Here is an 18,173-nt window from a genome sequence, read left to right on the forward strand (position 1 = left end):
TACAAAGCTAAAGTTTTTAAAGTTTTGGATTTACAAACACATTAAGTGTAATTCAATAATGTCACTTTCCCTCCCCCACTCTTAGCCTCTAAGTAGAGGTTCTCCCAATTAGGGATGATTGAACGGTTCGGGTCAACCATTGGTTCGACCCGAACATTGGCTGTTCGAAATTCGGCCGAATTCCAAACTTTTTGCGGTAAAAGTTCGGAATTCGGCCACCAGAACCGCCCAAAATGCAATTGGACAGGAATTGGGCTTTAAAAGCCCGTGATTGGCCCATAAACATCAGTAAAAGCAATTTGGAGTGACTAGGGGGTCCAGAGGCCAATCAGGAGTGAATACGCCCCCCATACGCCCCCCAGTATATAACATAGCTCTGCCAAATCTCTAGCACTGTAATAGAGAGGCTGTGGAAGAGAGTGGAAGCATTTCTGCTGCTCCAGTGTCATTTTGCAATTATTAGTGTGAGGAAAGGGATATGCAGTGTAGTTAGGGTACTATATACCACTATAGTTAGATTCAATAATCTAGTTTGTGTAGGGAAAGTGTTAAGTGTCAGGGTGACCGTAGTTTAGGGTGACAGAACTCTTCTATGTCAGGGTGACCTACAGAAAAAAAAGATAATTTTTCTTAGAATTTCAGTAGCACAGGGATGGGGTTCCGCTCCTTTCACACCTGGGCGTTTTTGTTTCAGGCGTTTATTGGGCATTTTTTGGGTGTCTTTGGAGGCAGGCATGACATCTGAACTTCAGTATAGGGGTATATATATACACATATACACATACACACATATAGGTGTGAAAAGAGCGGAAATAATTTCAGTAGCACAGGGATGAGGTTCCGCTCCTTTCACACCTATATGTGTGTATGTGTGTATATGTATATATATGTGTGTGTATATATACCCCTATACAGAAGTTCAGATGTCATGCCTGCCTCCAAAGATGCCCAAAAAATGCCCAATAAATGCCTGCAACAAAAACGCCCAGGTATGAAGGGAGGGTAAACCCATCTAAAATTTCTAAGAAAAATTATCTTTTTTTTTCTGGTTCTGGACATGCTACAGAGCTGAAACTTCACAGGTACACTTTTTATCAGAAGCAGGCAGAACAGGGAGGGGGGTCGGTGTCGGAGAAGTTATTACAGAAATGATTCCTTGTGTCTGAGTCTCTCCCTGTAGCAACAGAAAGCTGGCAGGAGGGGGAGAAAATGGCTTTCAGCTGCTGAAGAGAGCTGCACAGGGCTTCCTTCTGTAATTGCCCTTCTGCCCGACCACACTGATTACTCATGCTTTTGGGGCCCCACTGTGTGCCTGGGCCCCCTACAGCAGGACTGGTGGTCCCCCCCCCCCTATCAGTGGCCCTGGTAGGGAAGGGGGACCAGGAGATGGGCTTTAATACATTTAGAGCAATCACTTACCTGTGTATATTGAAAGAGACTGAGTAAGTGGGCCATTGCATGAGTTGTATGAAAACTAGTATCCCCAATAAAACCAGCCACTTCCCTGCGTCCCATACAGGAATAGTTAGGAACCTCCTTCCTTTCTCCAGACAATATCTGTAAGACATATCCCAAGGCCAATTTTGGATCTCCACAGGTATTAAAGATATGATAACCCAGAGTAATATTAGGCAGAAGATTGAGGTCTGTATTAATCTCATCAACAGCAAATACCATTGCCAAAATGCTTCTGTACTCCTCAATGTTAATACTATAAATAAAATATATGGAAAAATAAATATGAAAAATGAAAAAACATGTAATTAAAAATAATTTACCAAAAAAGAATTATAACTAATGATAAAAGTTAACAGTGTGAGGGTAATCCATGCTACAGATAACTTAGGGTAACAGTGTGGCCATTCAGGTTTGTTCTGTATGACCGCTCCCCACTGCCCGCTCTCCATGAGCAGGAGACTGATTGTGTAACAGTCCTACTTGACTTTAGGCTTGATCAATAACTTGGTGTTGGCTTTGCGAAGTGGCACTGGACTCTTCTCCTTTCCCCACCCATTCACAGCCATTGTTGACTTTCTCCATCCTAAAAAAGGCATCTGCAATCCTTTTTACACCAATAATTTCTCTGCTGTAATAGCTAGTGTTCTGAACATGCTGGACCCTGTATGACACCACTTAGGGGCCAGTATGTGCAGGGCAGAGAACAGTATGACAAATACTAGCATATGCAGGACAGGGGAACGGGAGGTATAACAAGGCCCAGTATGTGCAGGACAGGAGATCAATAGATATGACAAGGAGAACAGAGGTATGACAAGGCCCAGTATGTGCAGGACAGGGAAACAGAGGTATGACAAGTCCCAGTATGTGCAGGACAGGGTAACAGATGTATGTCAAGGCCCAGTATATGCAGGATAGGAGAACAGTAGTTATGACAAGGCCCAGAATGTGCAGGTCAGAGGAACAGAGGTTTGACAGCCCAGTATGTTTAGGACAGGAGATCGGTAGGTATGTCAAGGCCTGGTATGTGCAGGACCGGGTAACAGAGGTATGACAAGGTCCAGTATGAGCAGGACACTAGAACAGAGGTTTGACAGGCCCGGTGTGTGCAGGACAGGAGAATGGGAGGTATGACAAGGCCTTAGATATTGATGAATAAAATGAAATTAGATAGCTAGGTTCCACCCACTTTAGTGTATAAAAGTGTATTAGAAACCCTATCCAGATAGAGCAATGATTATTAAGCCAACAGAATGTAATGTGAATGACTTGCTCTCCAAACAAGTCTCCCTATCTACATGTTTGTCTAAATAACTATAATTTTCAATCTGGCTTCAACAGTCAAAATGTTACTGAAACCTGTGAGTGTTGGGATTACCCTTACAATATGAAAGACAGGGAAATGTTAGATATGACAACGTCCAGCATGTGTGACAGAAAATATTTTGTTATTTTAAATAGTTGTCAAATTAAAAAAAAAAATGCTGCATGTTACTCCCCCAAGTTATGAACTTTTCAGCAAGGCTGAACATTTCCAACCTTTCAAAATACCAAGGGTCAGCCTCTACCCACGACCTTTTATACACTGGGCATGAGAAGTAAATATTAGACCAGAACAAGTCTCGTATGGAGAGAGTACATTTGGATGTCCATTATGTTTTCAGTAATATCATTAAAGAGGAGTTCCGGTCCCAAAATCGACATAGTCGATTTTAGGCCATCTCCTTGCTATAGGTCACCTGAAACAGAAATGGATAATTACGATTTTTTTTTTTTTTACTTACCTTGTAATTGCAGAAAAATATACTCAGCTTTCTTCCACTTCCTCCCTTGGCGGCCCGCGCCGTCACTTCAGCTTTGCAATGATTCCTGGGAGCTGAACGTCATCGCTCCCAGGAATCAATGCGCCTACACCGGCCCCGACGTCACTTCCGTTGCAGGTGCCGTCATACCTTGCTAAACAGCTTCTGGGCATTCTGTGTAGGGATGACGCTGCAGCCCCGGAAGTGACGGCGGGGCCGGTGCAGTGCATCGTGGGATGGAAGAGGACGAAGAAGAGGATCGCGCTGGCTTCAAGCTGCCCACACCTGAGATGGCAGCGCTGGAGAAGAAATTTTAAAAGTGAGTATTTCGTCTTGCAGGTAAGTGCGACCCGGGACAGATCAGAGGCTAACCATTGTGGAATGCACTTGCCCTAACTGTCCCGGGGGTATGTTCATTGAATTTTTTTTTTGGTGGCCAGAACTCCGCTTTAACACAAAAACACATAAAAAAAAAAAAAGACATGAGCAGTTATATTTTATTTTTGTGAAGGCTAACAGGTAGACTTCTGGTTGGTGAGTTGATGACACCTATAGGGCTTATTCACACTAATTTACTTTTTTATAGGTTGAACACTGACAGAGGGTCACCTCACTTTGCCAAGCGCCTATTTCGTACCCCGTCCCTGTCACTGGGGGAAAGGAAAGCTTATAGCTGTGGGTGGCAGTGACCAATCAGAGGCAGAGATTTTCTAATAGAGAAGCAGTGACAGACAAAAGAACTCCCCTGTCACCGTCCACAGATCTGCCTCCTTCTCCTCTTTACAGGTCCCTCATCCCTTCTCCAGGACTTTCCAAAAAAATCTGCTGGGAGTTATGATGTCACAGGTAATAAATGTGCAAATTTCTGCTGATTGCTTTACGATTTTATAAAAAAAAATAATAAAATATTTCTCTCGGAATCACCGCCCCTGACTATCACTATTAACACCTTTAACCACTCGCCGACCGCCGCAAGTACATATACTGCGGTCAGCCCCTCACAGGCAAAGTGACGTACCGGTACGTCACTAGCCTGTGAGGCTCTGGGGAGCGAGCACGCGCCGCCGGAGGCGCGCTCCCGAGCGGTCACGGACCCCCCCGCGCGTGTGAGGGCGGCGGACCCGTTGTCCGCCGCTCACTCACGATCGTCCGTGACAGCGGGAGAAAGGCAGGAGGCTGATGTAAACAAGCCGCCTGTCATTCTTCCCTGTGTAGGAGCAGTGATCATACGGTTCTACTATGTAGGATCATTGTTCCTACACCTCAAGCCACAGCCAATCACAGTTAGAATTACGCCCCTAGGGACACACACAGCCCCTCCCTCTCAAATAAAGTTAACCCCTTCACTACCAGTGTCATTTTTACAGTAACAGTGCATATGTATAGCACTGATTACTGCAGTAATGTCACTGGTAACCCCAAAAGTGTCAAAAAGCAGTCAAGGGTCCGATCTGTCCGCCGCAATGTCGCAGTCCCGCAAAAAAAAAATCGCAGATCGCCGCCATTACGCGTTAAAAAAACAACAAAAATGACCAAAACCTTTCCCTTTGTTAGTAAACGCGATAACTTTTGCACAAACCAATCAAAATACACTTTTTGCGATTTTTTTTACCAAACATATGTAGCATAAAACAAATTGGCCGAAAATTTTGATTTTTACATTTTTTTTTGGGAATTTCATATAAAAAAATGTGAAAAATATTGTTATTTTTGCAAAATTGACGCTCTTTTTTTGTTTATAGCGCATGATCAAAAATTCACACAGGTGATCAAATACCACCAAAAGAAAGCTCTGTTTGTGGGAAAAAAAGGACGTCAAATTTGTTTAGGTACAGCGTCGCACGGCCGTGCAATTATCCGTTAAATTCACGCAGTGCCGAATCGCAAAATACCCCCTGGTCAGGAAGGGGGTAAAATCTTCCGGGGCTTAAGTGGTTAAGACCACCTGCCGAACATTGACAGCAGCAGGCTGGCTCTCCTGCGTGAACTAACATAGTCCTATGTCGGTCGCGCGTGTGGTGCTGGGGGGGGATGCGCGTCACCGCTGGCGCCCACACTAGGCAGCGGGGGATGCTGATCTATGGGTCCGATGACCGCGATTGCCCCCTGACACCTGCGATCATTCCCCGCTGAGAGAGAAGGACGGTCTGCTATTGTAAACACAGCTGACCGTTGTTCTCTCTGGAATGATCACAGAGCTCCTGTGATCCTTCTATGTTGGATCACAGGTCTCTGTGATCATTTCACAAGCCCTGCCCCCATACAGTTAGTAAACACCCCCTAGGCCAGTGATGGCGAACCTTGGCACCCCAGATGTTTTGGAACTACATTTCCCATGATGCTCAACTACACTGCAAAGTGCAAGAGCATCATGGGAAATGTAGTTCCAAAACATCTGGGGTGCCAAGGTTCGCCATCACTGCCCTAGGCTCACATTTAACCCTTTGATCACCACTAGGTTTACCCCTTACCTTCATTTTTACAGTAACGGTGCATATTTGTAGCACTGATTACTGTAGTAATGTCACTGGTCCTCCCAAAGTGTCAAAAATGTCAGTTAGGGGTCCGATCTGTCCGCCGCAATGTCGCAATCCCGCTAAAAATCACAAATCGCCGGCCATTACTAGTAAAAAAATATAAATACATAAATCTTTCCCCTAGTCAGTAGATGCGATAACTTTTGCACAAACCAATCAATATACGCTTATTGCAATTTTTATTTTTAGCAAAAAAAAATTTGTAGCAGAAAACAAATTGGCCTAAAATGTTAAAAAATTTTGATTTTTAATTTTTTTTTTATTGGGAATGTTATATAGCAGAATGTGAAAAATATTTGTTTTCTTTTTTTTTTTTTTTTTTTTACAGAATTGTCGCTCTTTTTTTGTTTATAGCGCAAAAAATAAAAATCGCACAGGTGATCAAATACCACCCAAAAGAAAATTCTGTTTGTGGGGAAAAAAAAGATATAAATTTTATTTGGGTACAGCGTCGCACAATCGCGCAATTTGTCTATGCAAAAAAAAAAGGAAATAAAAGAACAGAAAAGGAAATTCCCCGTGTACATATTGAAACTTACTGAAATGTAAAATGCGGCTCTTGCTGCAACACTCACCTTCAATCCTGCACTTCTCCCTCACAGAAGTTCTGCTCCTTGGTTAGATGGTGCTCCTCTTCTGGGTTTACAGATATCATTTGTTTTCTTTTTCCCCAATTATTATTTTAGATGTCTACTATACTATACTATGAAATACATTTTTTAATTGAAACATAGAGGTAAATACTCATATTTCTATTTGTTATCTTTATTGTAATAATAATCAAGCGGCTGAACAGGCGCTATGATTGTTTTAAGGGTGCAGGAAATCACCTCTCTTCTCTTTTATATTTAGTTGTGATGATGTGATGCTACTTGTACACTATCTCACAAAAGTGAGTACACCCCTCACATTTTTGTAAATATTTTATTCTGTCTTTTCATGTGACAACACTGAAGAAATGACACTTTGCTACAATGCCATTAATGTCTAAACCACTGGCAACAAAAGTGAGTACACCCCTAAGTAAAAATGTCCAAATTGGGCCCAATTAACCATTTTCCCTCCCCGGTGTCATGTGACTCGTTACAAGGTCTCAGATGTGAATGGGGAGCAGGTGTGTTAAATTTGGTGTTATCGCTCTCACTCTCTCATACTGGTCACTGGAAGTTCAACATGGCACCTCATGGCAAAGAACTCTCTGAGGATCTGGAAAAAAAGAAAAATGCTGCTCTACATAAAGATGTCCTAGGGTATAAGAAGATTGCCAAGACCCTGAAACTGAGCTGCAGCACAGTGGCCAAGACCATACAGAGGTTTAACAGGACAGGTTCCACTCAGAACAGGCCTCGCCACGGTCGACCAAAGAAGTTGAGTGCCGTGCTCAGCGTCATATCCAGAGGTTGTCTGTGGGAATAGACGTATGAGTGCTGCCAGCATTGCTGCAGAGGTTGAAGGGGTGGGGGGTCAGCCTGTCAGTGCTCAGATCATACGCCACACACTGCATGGTCTGCATGGCTGTCATCCCAGAAGGAAGCCTCTTCTAAAGATGATACAATAGAAAGCCTGCAAACAGTTTGCTGAAGACAAGCAGACTAAGGACAAGGATTACTGGAACCATGTCTTGTGGTCTGATGAGACCAAGATAAACTTATTTGGTTCAGATGGTGTCAAGCGTGTGTGGCGGCAACCAGGTGAGGAGTACAAAGACAAGTGTGTCTTGCCTACAGTCAGGCATTAGGGTGGGAGTGTCATGGTCTGGGGCTGCATGAGTGCTGCCGACACTGGGGAGCTACAGTTCATTGAAGGATCCATGAATGCCAACATGTACTGTGACATAATGAAGCAGAGCATGATCCCCTCCCTTCGTAAACTGGGCCGCAGGGCAGTATTCCAACATGATAACGACCCTAAACACACCTCCAAGATGACCACTGCCTTGCTAAAGAAGCTGAGGGTAAAGGTGATGGACTGGCCAAGCATGTCTCCAGACCTAAACCCTATTGAGCATCTGTGGGGCATCCTCAAACAGAAGGTGGAGGAGTGGAAGGTCTCTAACATCCACCAGCTCCGTGATGTCATCATGGAGGAGTGTTAGAGGACTCCAGTGGTAACCTGTGAAGCTCTGGTGAACTCCATGCCCAAGAGGGTTAAGGCAGTGCTGGAAAATAATGGCGGCCACACAAAATATTGACACTTTGGGCCCAATTTGAATATTTTGGCTTAGGGGTGTACTCACTTTTGTTGCCAGCGTTTTAGACATTAATGGCTGTGTGTTGAGTTATTTTGAGGGGACAGCAAATTTACACTGTTATACAAGCTGTACACTCACTACTTTACATTGTAACAAAGTGTCATTTCTTCAGTGTTCTCATATGAAAAGATAGAATAAAATATTTACAAAAATGTGAGTGGGTGTACTTACTTCTGTGAGATACTGTATATCAAGACATCGCTTGTGGATCAAGTCAAAATGTATTAAAAAATGTTGCTTGCCTTGCAAAACGTTCTCAAGCCAAGTTACTCTCAATCCAAGGTTTTACTGTATATGTATATAGAGCACAACAGCGCGGCATTATTTTGACATTTTATAAATTCAATTTTCACCAGAAATTTTTATATTTCATACACATTCATGACTTTATAGCACCCATTTTCTGAAAGGATCAAACTGTATCTTCAGACTGTCACAACAGAAAAGACCATACAGTTGGTAAAGAAATGTACTTACAATGTACATAGGTTATATAGTATTGCTTTCCCGTCTACAGTGTTGTGTTCTACAGTTCTGGAGTGAGCAGACACTAGACCGCCGATAATGACGTCTCCCTCTCGATTATATTCATACTCAAACACGGGTTTTTTGGCAGTAAGTCTACAAAGTAAAGTTGAACTCTTAACTCTTATAAAATATGTGATGAGGAGAAGAGTCAGCAGGTGGACAGAAGAAAAATTCATGTTGTCTGGCAGATCTCTCACCGTATTATCACCGAGAACCCTTCTTATCCTCAGCACAGGAGGGAACACACCATCACCAGATCTTTATATACAAAATATAAGACTCTTATAGACTAAGATCTCTAGCTGCACAACAATGGACCGGTAAATAACGTTAGCTTAGCTTCAGAAATACATTCTCTGCTACATAAATAATATAACAGGAATTGTGCTAAACATACTTTTATTGTGCTCAGAATATTTCCCTTAAATAATGCGAACAAAAAAAATCAGCTCCTGTGTTAAACTGAGATAAGCAATGTGATTGCAAACTCAGTGAACAAGAACAGCACTCTACCCAAAAAACGTATAAGTTACAGGGATGAGCTTGGGTTTGGTTCGAATTTATGTTTGCTTGTTCCACATGTTAGATGATTGATTTCATCCCTCCATTCCCAGCTCTTAGTTAAGCCAGACTCAGATAAACCTTCATACACTCAGAAATGGGAGACGGACCTTGGGCGCACCCTCGACATTGCAGACTGGTCTTCCCCCAATGTCCTAGTGGTGGAAGCCAACTATAAAGTGCTGACCTGCTGGTACTTAGGACCATCCAGAGTAGCTAAATTTCTCCCCTCCTACTTAGCTCTTTGTTTTTGTGGTCGTTCGGAACAGGGCATCCATTTGCATATTTGGTGGACCTGACCAATAGCCCAAATCTTCTGAAACAATATTTTCCCTCTTGCTTTCAGAATGTTTGAAACGTCGGTGAAACCAGACCCAACCATTGCACTTCTTACTTTGAGACCTGACTGTTTGTCACGCACCCAATTCAAGCTTCATGTCCAACTCCTTACAGCTGCGAAACAAACTATATTAATAAGCTTGGAAATTCCCCTCTTTGGTTGTAGCTGTGGCAAAGCACAGGATCAACCATGCCATAAAACATGCCAAGATGGCAGCTATAGAAAGAGATTAGGTTTCCAAATTCGACAAATTATGACACCCTTGGGTAGCACACTGCTTGCCGCCAACTTTTGATGACACTGTCCTCTTGCCGTGGTAGCTGACATCAAGTTGTTCTTACTACACCTCATGCTGGCTCCCAGGTCAACCTTGTGGACTCCTTTTCTTCTCTTTCCCTTCTTCACTCACCTTTCTTTCCTTCCCCTCCAATAGTTATGAAGCTCCCCCAGCCTCATGGGACACGACCCTTTTCCTTTGTCTCCCCTACGGTAACCCCTGTCGACGTTGCCGTACAACTTTGCCTCGCCAGTGCCCTCTCTATAAATCAATAGTCCAGAACTTCAACATTAGAGATGGCCTTGCAATTCGCCCGGCGGTCGGTTCGCGGCAAATTTTGCTTGTTCGCTACCCGCCAAATTTTCGGACACATGGCGTTGTTCGAGGCGGCCATATTTGTTTACATTGGGGAGAACTTTGACCCGTGACACAGCCGTCAGGTGGAACTGGACAGCCAATTGAAACATTCCGGGGGCACATGCGGGGCTCTCCGACATGGCGGACGTGTAATCCCTGAGCTCCGGACCACGCCGACACTCCGCGATCCCCGCACATCGATCATCCCCTTCTTCAGCTTCGGGGGTAAGCTCTACACAGTGCTGCATATCCTGGGCACCCCATGAGTAAAATTGGCCCGCAAAAACAGACCTATAATGGGTCACAAGAGCCGCGCTCACAGGCCGATATGGACCGGTTCCTGACTAGGCCGCAATCCCCGGCCTCGATTACCCAGCCGGATCCGTTCGCTGTGGCGAATGGCGGATCGGACTCTGGCGCAGTATCAGACCCTACCATTGGTACCCCTGCCTTGTTCCATCCCTCCTCTCTGGCTGAACATACTGTGCTCACCCCGGCCATGATGGAGGACGAGCTTCAAGCCTTGCTGCTGCAAATTACGAGATCCATTGCTGCTGAGGTGGGCAAGCTATCCCAGGAAATTAGGGGGGAGATTACCCAAATTGGGGAACGTACTGATGCCCTGGAGTCAAAAGTTGATGATGTAGTGCAGTATGTGCAGGTCCTGGAGGAGGAAAATGCAGTTTTGAAAAATTCAGTGACACAGCTGCAGCTACAACAGGAGGACCTGGAAAACAGGGAGAGGCGTCAGAATCTCAGGTTCAGGGGCATCCCTGAAACAGTGGGGGACAATAACCTTCGAGCTTATCTCCTTGGCCTCTTTAACACCTTGGCACCCAATATAGTGGATATTGACTGGCGTTTGGATCGGGCTCACAGGTCGCTAGGCCCTAAACCGCCGGCTGGTGCCAGGCCGCGGGATGTCATTGTGCGTTTCCATTACTACGACAGCAAAGAGGCTCTGCCTCTGGTCACCCGCACGAGATCTCATGTGGAATATCAGGGACACAGAATTCAGATCTTTAATGATTTATCTCCCATCACCCTTGGCAAGAGACGGGCCCTCCGCCCTGTGACCGCACACCTGCAGCGCCACCGTGTCCCCTATTACTGGGGCTTCCCTTTTCACCTTACAGTCTCTAAGGATGGAATACAACACAGCATGAGGGACCTCTACGAGAGTGAAGCTTTTATTAAAGGTCTGGGTATCCCCCCTCTCCCAGATGAAGAGATGCCGCAGCATTTGCCACCTCTCCGTCCCTTGCCAGTGATGCTGAATCGCATGTGGACTCCTGCTAAGGGACCGCGTTGAGGATCTTCTTTTACACCCCAGCGCTCAAGGCCTCCCAGACCCCCCATCTGAACTGTGCTCTGGTGACTGTCTGCAGGTCCATCTCATCCTCCTTCGGGAGTTGTGCATTATTTTTTTGTGGCCTTCCATACGGTGTTTTGCTGCCTGATACTGGGTAGCTCTGACCCCCCCCCTCCCCCATGGGGTTTTTGTTCTTGTCTTTTTTTTTTATTTCTGCATGTTTTTTTTTTCTCCGCTGGAGTGTTGGCGGGTACTCCCGCTCAACTTTTCTTTTCTTGCTTTTATATTGTTGTGAGACTCCGTCTCCGGGTGCTCCCATGTTGCCCTACTGTACCCGGGCCTTTTTGCCTGGTGCTCTGATGTGCCTTGGCACCTCAGTTTTTTCACACAAGTTTTTTGTGAACTGTTGGTTTTTTTAATTTTTTTTTTTTATTCTTTTTCTTTTCATTTATATGTACCATTGCAATGTTTTCAATACACTTTGGTCCTGGATGGACTGCTCTTTTCTTTGTCCCTCTGAGGTCTATGGGCCCTTTTGGGATAGTGCCTCTGCGGCGGGTCGTCGGCCCAGTCACAGACAGCACAAGGTTGTCTGAGTATTTACATCTGGTTTTCTTTATATGTATGTGTTGGGTGTGTTATGTTCACGACTTCTGTTCCCTGTTCCGGCACTGTTGTAAATGGCGTTAAGAGTTCTGTCGTACAACGTTAAGGGCCTGAACTCGATACAGAAGCGGTGGCTGGCTCTTAAGGAGTTCCGCTCCTCTGGTACGGATGTTATTTTGATTCAGGAGATGCATTTCAGGGATGGGCGATCATTTAAATTTGCTTCCAAAATGTTCCCTACGGCTTATGTTGCTAGCGATCCCTCTGGTAAAGGGGGAGTGGCGGTTTTGATTAGGAAATCGTGTCCTCTCAGGGTTCGGGACAAGTACCTGGATCCTCAGGGACGGGCTATTGCCCTGGTCTGTGAGTTCCACTCGGCCTCCATTACCCTGCTTAATATATACGCTCCTAATACTGGGCAAATAGCTTTTCTGGACACTGTCATGGTGAAAGTTTCCTGCTTTGCCCAACCCTTCATGGTGGTCGGAGGCGATTTTAACCTAGTGATGTCCCCCCATAGAGACAGGCAACCCTTGGTTGGTGGTAATCCGTCAAACCGATTGATAGCCCAATCCAGGGCCTTCCGTAAATGTGTGAGGGCGCATAAATTATTCGACTCCTGGCGGATTAAACACCCTACTTCTAAACAGTTCACTTTTTATTCCCCAGCACTCTAGGTTAGATCATTTTTTGGTGTCCGCCCCTCTCTTCCCCTGCACGGTGCATTGTGACATACTTCCGATTACCTGGTCAGATCACACACCTGTGGTCCTAGAGCTGTCCCTGGCCCCTACTTCCGCGAAGACCTGCCATTGGAGTCTTAATGAACGTCTTCTCCAGTCCCCGGTCATTCGAGATAGACTGGCTTCTGGGTTGACGGAATTTTTTACTCTCAACGTGGGCTCCGTGGACGATGTCTCTACGCTCTGGGAGGCCCACAAAGCTGTCTTTCGGGGCTCTTGTGTTGCCGAGGGCTCCAGGCTAAAGAGGGAGGAGCGCAGTCAAAAAGCCTCTCTCCTGGTTGATTTGCAGGAGGCGGAGGCTCGGCTTGCAAGTCTTAGGTCAGTTGTGCACCTACGAGAGCGTATTAAATCTCTAGATTTATCTAAAGTTGCCAAGTCTCTATCCTGGGCCAAGCAGAAGTTTTATGAGTTTTCTAATAAGCCCCACAGGATGTTGGTCAATAAACTTAGACCCCAGCCCTTCCACTCGGTTTCCGACCTATTGGTCCAGCCGGATGGATCCCCCACCCACTGCCCTATACTATGGCCAAAGTGTTTGGTACCTTCTACAGTAAGCTTTATAACTGCCTTACCCCTGAAAATCGTTTTATCTTTACTCAGGAACGTTTTGATGATTTTTTAAGGATCTGTCCCTTCCCAAATTGTCAGCGTCTGCCCTGACTACGTTGAATGCTGATATTTCACTAGAAGAGCTGGCCGCTACCATTAAGCAGCTCCCTTCCCAAAAATCCCCCGGCCCTGCTGGTCTGCCATATCTTTACTATAAAACCTTCCAGCCCATTCTCGCACCCCATCTGCTGAAACTCTATGCCTCTTTACTTCAAGGGAAATTCCCCCATCCCCAATTTACTCACTCCTTTATATTGGTCATCCCGAAGTCGGGGAAAGACCCTTCTCTCCCTGATAATTATTGTCCTATTGCCCTGTTAAACTCAGACTACAAAATTTCTACTAAGATCCTAGCTAATAGGCTGTCCACCCTTATTCCCAAGCTTGTAGATAGAGATCAAGTGGAGTTTGTCTTGTCTCGCCATGCAAGTGATAATACCAGATGCACCATAGATCTGATTGATCTTTTGAATAGGTACCCCCGCCCGGCCTTGGTTCTAAGTTTAGATGCCCAGAAGGCCTTTGACCGTCTAAGCTGGCCATACCTTTTTGCTACTATGCAGCGCTTTGGTTTTCAGGGTCCCTTTTATAGGGCTTTAGAGGCCTTATATTCACCCATGACGGCTCAGGTGCGGATGTCGTCTGCATTTATGTCCCCTTCTTTTAAGTTACATAATAGCACTCATCAGGGGTGCCCGTTGTCTCCTTTGCTGTTTATTCTATGCTTGGAACCCCTGGCGGCGGCCATTAGACAGCACCCTGACATTAGTGGGTTGCTGATTAGACAGCGGGAGTATACTTTGTCTCTATTTGCTGACGACATCCTCCTGACCCTAACTGATCCGTTGCTGTCTTTGCCTTCCCTCCATGCGGTCCTTTCCTCCTTTGGGGCCATCTCCTGGTATAAGGTTAATACTACGAAAATGGAGGCCTTACCTCTTCATATCCCCCCTGAGCTCTTGTCCCAATTGCAGGGGTCTTACCCATATCGTTGGTACAGGACTACCCTTTCCTATTTGGGGATCAAACTTACGCCCTCTTACGGGACCCTATATCAACAGAATTATGTCCTTTTGTTTAAAGGACTCCTAGGCTTCTTGCGTGAGTGGATGAGTTATCCCCGCTCGTTATTGGGCCGGATTAATGTCCTAAAGATGTCCATCTTACCTAAACTACTATATTTTTTTGACACCTTGCCGGTTCAGGTCCCCATGTCTCAACTGAAATTTATGCAGCGTAGTTTCTTTAATTTTATTTGGAATAATAAGGTTCACAGGGTGGCTAGTTCTGTGGTTTTTTCCCCGAGGAGGAGGGGAGGCCTTGGAGCTCCTGACATTATCAAGTATTATTTTGCATCACACCTCAGGGTGGCGGCCTCCTGGTCCTCTCTGGTGGCCCCTAACCGGGGGTCGGAGATCGAGAGGGGTGTTATTTTTCCGGTTCACCCCTGCTCTTTGTTTTGGTCAGCTAATCTGCACTCGGATAGGGTCCTGCGTACCATGTGCCTTGCACCCATGCTTTGCTCGTTGGGTGTGTGGCTCAAGTGTTATAGTAAGTACTCTCTCCTCGCCATGTCCACCGCTTACTAGTGTACTCTTTAATCCATCCATCTCTGATGGCCTGCAGATGGGACGGGTGTGGACGTGGTTGCAGGCTCCTCTGTTTCAGCTACGTAACCTTGTCCATCCGGTCTCCCGTACTCTGTATCCCTTTGCAGCTTTGCGAGAGAAATATGGTATTCCTAAACATGCTTTTTATTTTTACCTCCAAGTCCGCCACTTGTTTCAGTCCCTGATGGGTTCTTTGACTCTGGTGCGGCCCACGGCCTTTGAGCAGTTACCGGCGCAGGGGCCCCACCAGAGGCATCTGATCTCTAGCATTTATAATATTTTACATGATGCGCATCCCCTGGTGGAAGATGCTCATCTCTATATGCGCAAATGGTCTGCTATACTACAAAAGCCTATTTCTCTGCAGATGTGGGATAAGATATGGACCGCAGCTTTCAAATCTTCTCGGTGTGTGGTGCAGATAGAGACTACCTTAAAAATGTTGTTATTCTGGTATAGGACCCTGGCCAAATTACATAAGATTGACCCGTCTTGCCCGGCTGCTTGCTGGCGCTGTGGTGCCCGGACGGGCACTCTATTTCATATTTTCTGGCAATGTCCTCTTATTCAATCTTTCTGGGCAATGGTGGAGTCGAAGCTACAGTCAGTAACGGGTTTGTCTCTACCGTTGGACCCCCTACACTATCTCCTGGGCCTTCCCTTACCCGGGGTCTCCAAGCCTACCAGGCGGTTGCTATCTTTCCTTTTGGTGGCCGCTAGAAGAGCAATCCCATGGTGTTGGCAGCAGATGGGGCCGCCAGATGCTGTTCTCTTTCAACGCCTGGTGTTGGAGATACGGAGAATGGAATTCCTAACTGCTACGGCTCATGACGAAGTCACGCGTTTCAACACTGTATGGGCTGATTGGGATTTGCAGGACTCTACCCCGATTTGAGTGTATGGTGCCAGTGGCTGTTTGCTGTTTGCTATGAGGTACTTTCTATTATCCTGTACTTTGGTGACTATGGTTTATATCATATAGTCTTTCTCCCTTGTGGCATACTCTTTTGTAACTGCATGTTCCAACTGGGACTGTTTGACCTTGTTTTGCAATGTTATTGTTTATTGTCTTTTCTTTTTAGGGGTTCCCTACCCCTTGTTTGTTTGTTACTTATCTATGCTTATATTTTCAATAAAAATTACAATTTAAAAAAAAAAAAAAAAAAAAAGAAACATTCCAGCACATGGACAGTCCCCCTACCCTATAAATAGACCCGATCTGGCGGCCATTTCACATTCCACTTTCTGCCAGTGTAGGGAGAGGTCTGCTGTGCTCATCGGGGAGAGTTTGCTAGACACATATAGCGCTGTGAAGATCCACAAAAGTCCTTTTGAGGGTGGTATTTCGGTATAGGTCTAGTATCTTTTGAGCTTAGGGAGAGGTATCCTGTGGTTGCTTTAGGGGCAGTTAGAGATCGGCTGCTTTCACACAGAAATCGTTCTGTCAATGTCCACAAAAGTCATTTAAAATGCTCCAATGTCATTATAGGGTCTATTACAGTCTCTTTACTATAGGGCCAGGTATCCTGTGGTGGCTTTAGGGGCAGTTAGAGATCGGCTGCACTCACACAGAAATCACTCTGTCAATGTCCACAAAAGTCATTTAAAATGCTCCAATGTTGTTATAGGGTCTATTACAGTCTCTTAACTATAGGGCCAGGTATCCCGTGGTTGCTTTAGGGGCAGTTAGAGATCGGCTGCAGTCACACACAAATTGCTCTGTTAATGTCCACAAAAGTCATGTAAAGGGCTGCAAATTTTTTGGTATTGCAGTGCACTAAAAAGGGGGGGGGGGGTGGAGGAGGGGGGTAATCCACAGTATAATATACTTTGTAGAAAGCATATTATAGTGGATCAGTACTATTATTGTGCACTGTGCAGCATTGTGACAGGTGTGGTGGTGAGACTGAGCGTTTCTGCAGCAACACTACACACAGTGACAAAAGCACTTATAATGTATTAGAACTGGTGTGATAGACCAATCTCCCCCCCCCCCCCCCCCAATGCCACATATTGAAGTGGGGTGTTATCTGAGTGAAGTCTGGTACACACAGCGCCAAACTCACTGGCCAATTTTTTGAACTGGTGTGCTACACCAATGCCACATATTGAAGTGGGGTGTTATTTAACAGTATCATTTTCTAAGAGTGTATTTTAGTCTTGCAAAAATTTGGCCTCTTGCTTGTGTAAACAGTGCTACACACAGTGACAACAGTTACTGGCCAATTATTTGTAGAACTGTTGTAATAAAACTGTGCCCCCCCCCCCCCAATGCCACATATTGAAGAGGGGTGTTATCTGAGTAAACTTTTTCAAGCGTATGTGTGTCATGCAACAATATTGCCTAGTTTGCTGAGTGAAGTCTGGTACACACAGTGCCTAACTCACTGGCCAATTTTTTGAACTGGTGTGCTACACCAATGCTCCCCCCCCCCCCCCAATGCCACATATTGAAGTGGGGTGTTCTCTGAGTAAGCTTTTTCAAGTGTATTTGTGTCATGCAACAATATTGCCTAGTTTTCTGAGTGAAGTCTGGTACAAACAGCGCCTAACTCACTGGCCAATTTTTTGAACTGGTGTGCTACACCAATGCTCCCCCCCCCCCCAATGCCACATATTGAAGTGGGGTGTTATCTGAGTAAACTTTTTCAAGTGTATTTGTGTCATGCAACAATATTGCCTAGTTTGCTGAGTGAAGTCTGGTACACACAGCGCCTAACTCACTGGCCAATTTTTTGAACTGGTGTGCTACACCAATGCTCCCCCCCAATGCCACATATTGAAGTGGGGTGTTATTTAACAGTATAATTTTCTAAGAGTGTATTTTAGTCCTGCAAACATTTGGCCTCTTTTGCTGTGTTAGCTCTGCTACACACAGTGACAACAGTTACTGGCCAATTATTTGTAGAACTGGTGGACTGACAGACCGGCAGATAGGGAGGAGAGGCAGGCAGAACTTGCATTGCAGAAGAGGTAAAAAGCAGACTGCAAATGTATCAGGAACGAGCCATCAACTATGTACAGTCACATCTGGCGCTCCCAGGACACCGGCACATGGCTCCGCAGTGTGGGCTTTTATTAATGTGTCCGTTGCTGACACCTGTGTTGCCATCTGCAGCCTTTGCAGTCAAAGCATAAGTCGCGGTAAGCCCAACACTCACCTAGGGACAACCGCCTTAAGA

General features: G+C 45.4%; 1 protein-coding gene across 1 annotated transcript in view; it reads right to left on the minus strand.

Annotated features, from left to right (window-relative positions):
* Positions 1 to 2,024, minus strand: part of LOC309560583 (vomeronasal type-2 receptor 26-like) — a gene marked incomplete at both ends in the record, with an annotated part of 132,933 nt that extends 130,909 nt beyond the window's left edge. Inside the window, 2 exons of the mRNA XM_082264207.1 lie at positions 1,420 to 1,711; positions 1,939 to 2,024. Coding sequence (XP_082120333.1) covers positions 1,420 to 1,711; positions 1,939 to 2,024 — 378 coding nt within the window. The remainder of the gene's footprint in view (positions 1 to 1,419; positions 1,712 to 1,938) is intronic.
* Between the last annotated feature and the right edge of the window lie 16,149 nt (positions 2,025 to 18,173).

This window comes from Pelophylax lessonae (genome assembly GCF_965119305.1).
Source record: "Pelophylax lessonae genome assembly, chromosome: 1".
Lineage (NCBI taxonomy): Eukaryota > Metazoa > Chordata > Amphibia > Anura > Ranidae > Pelophylax > Pelophylax lessonae.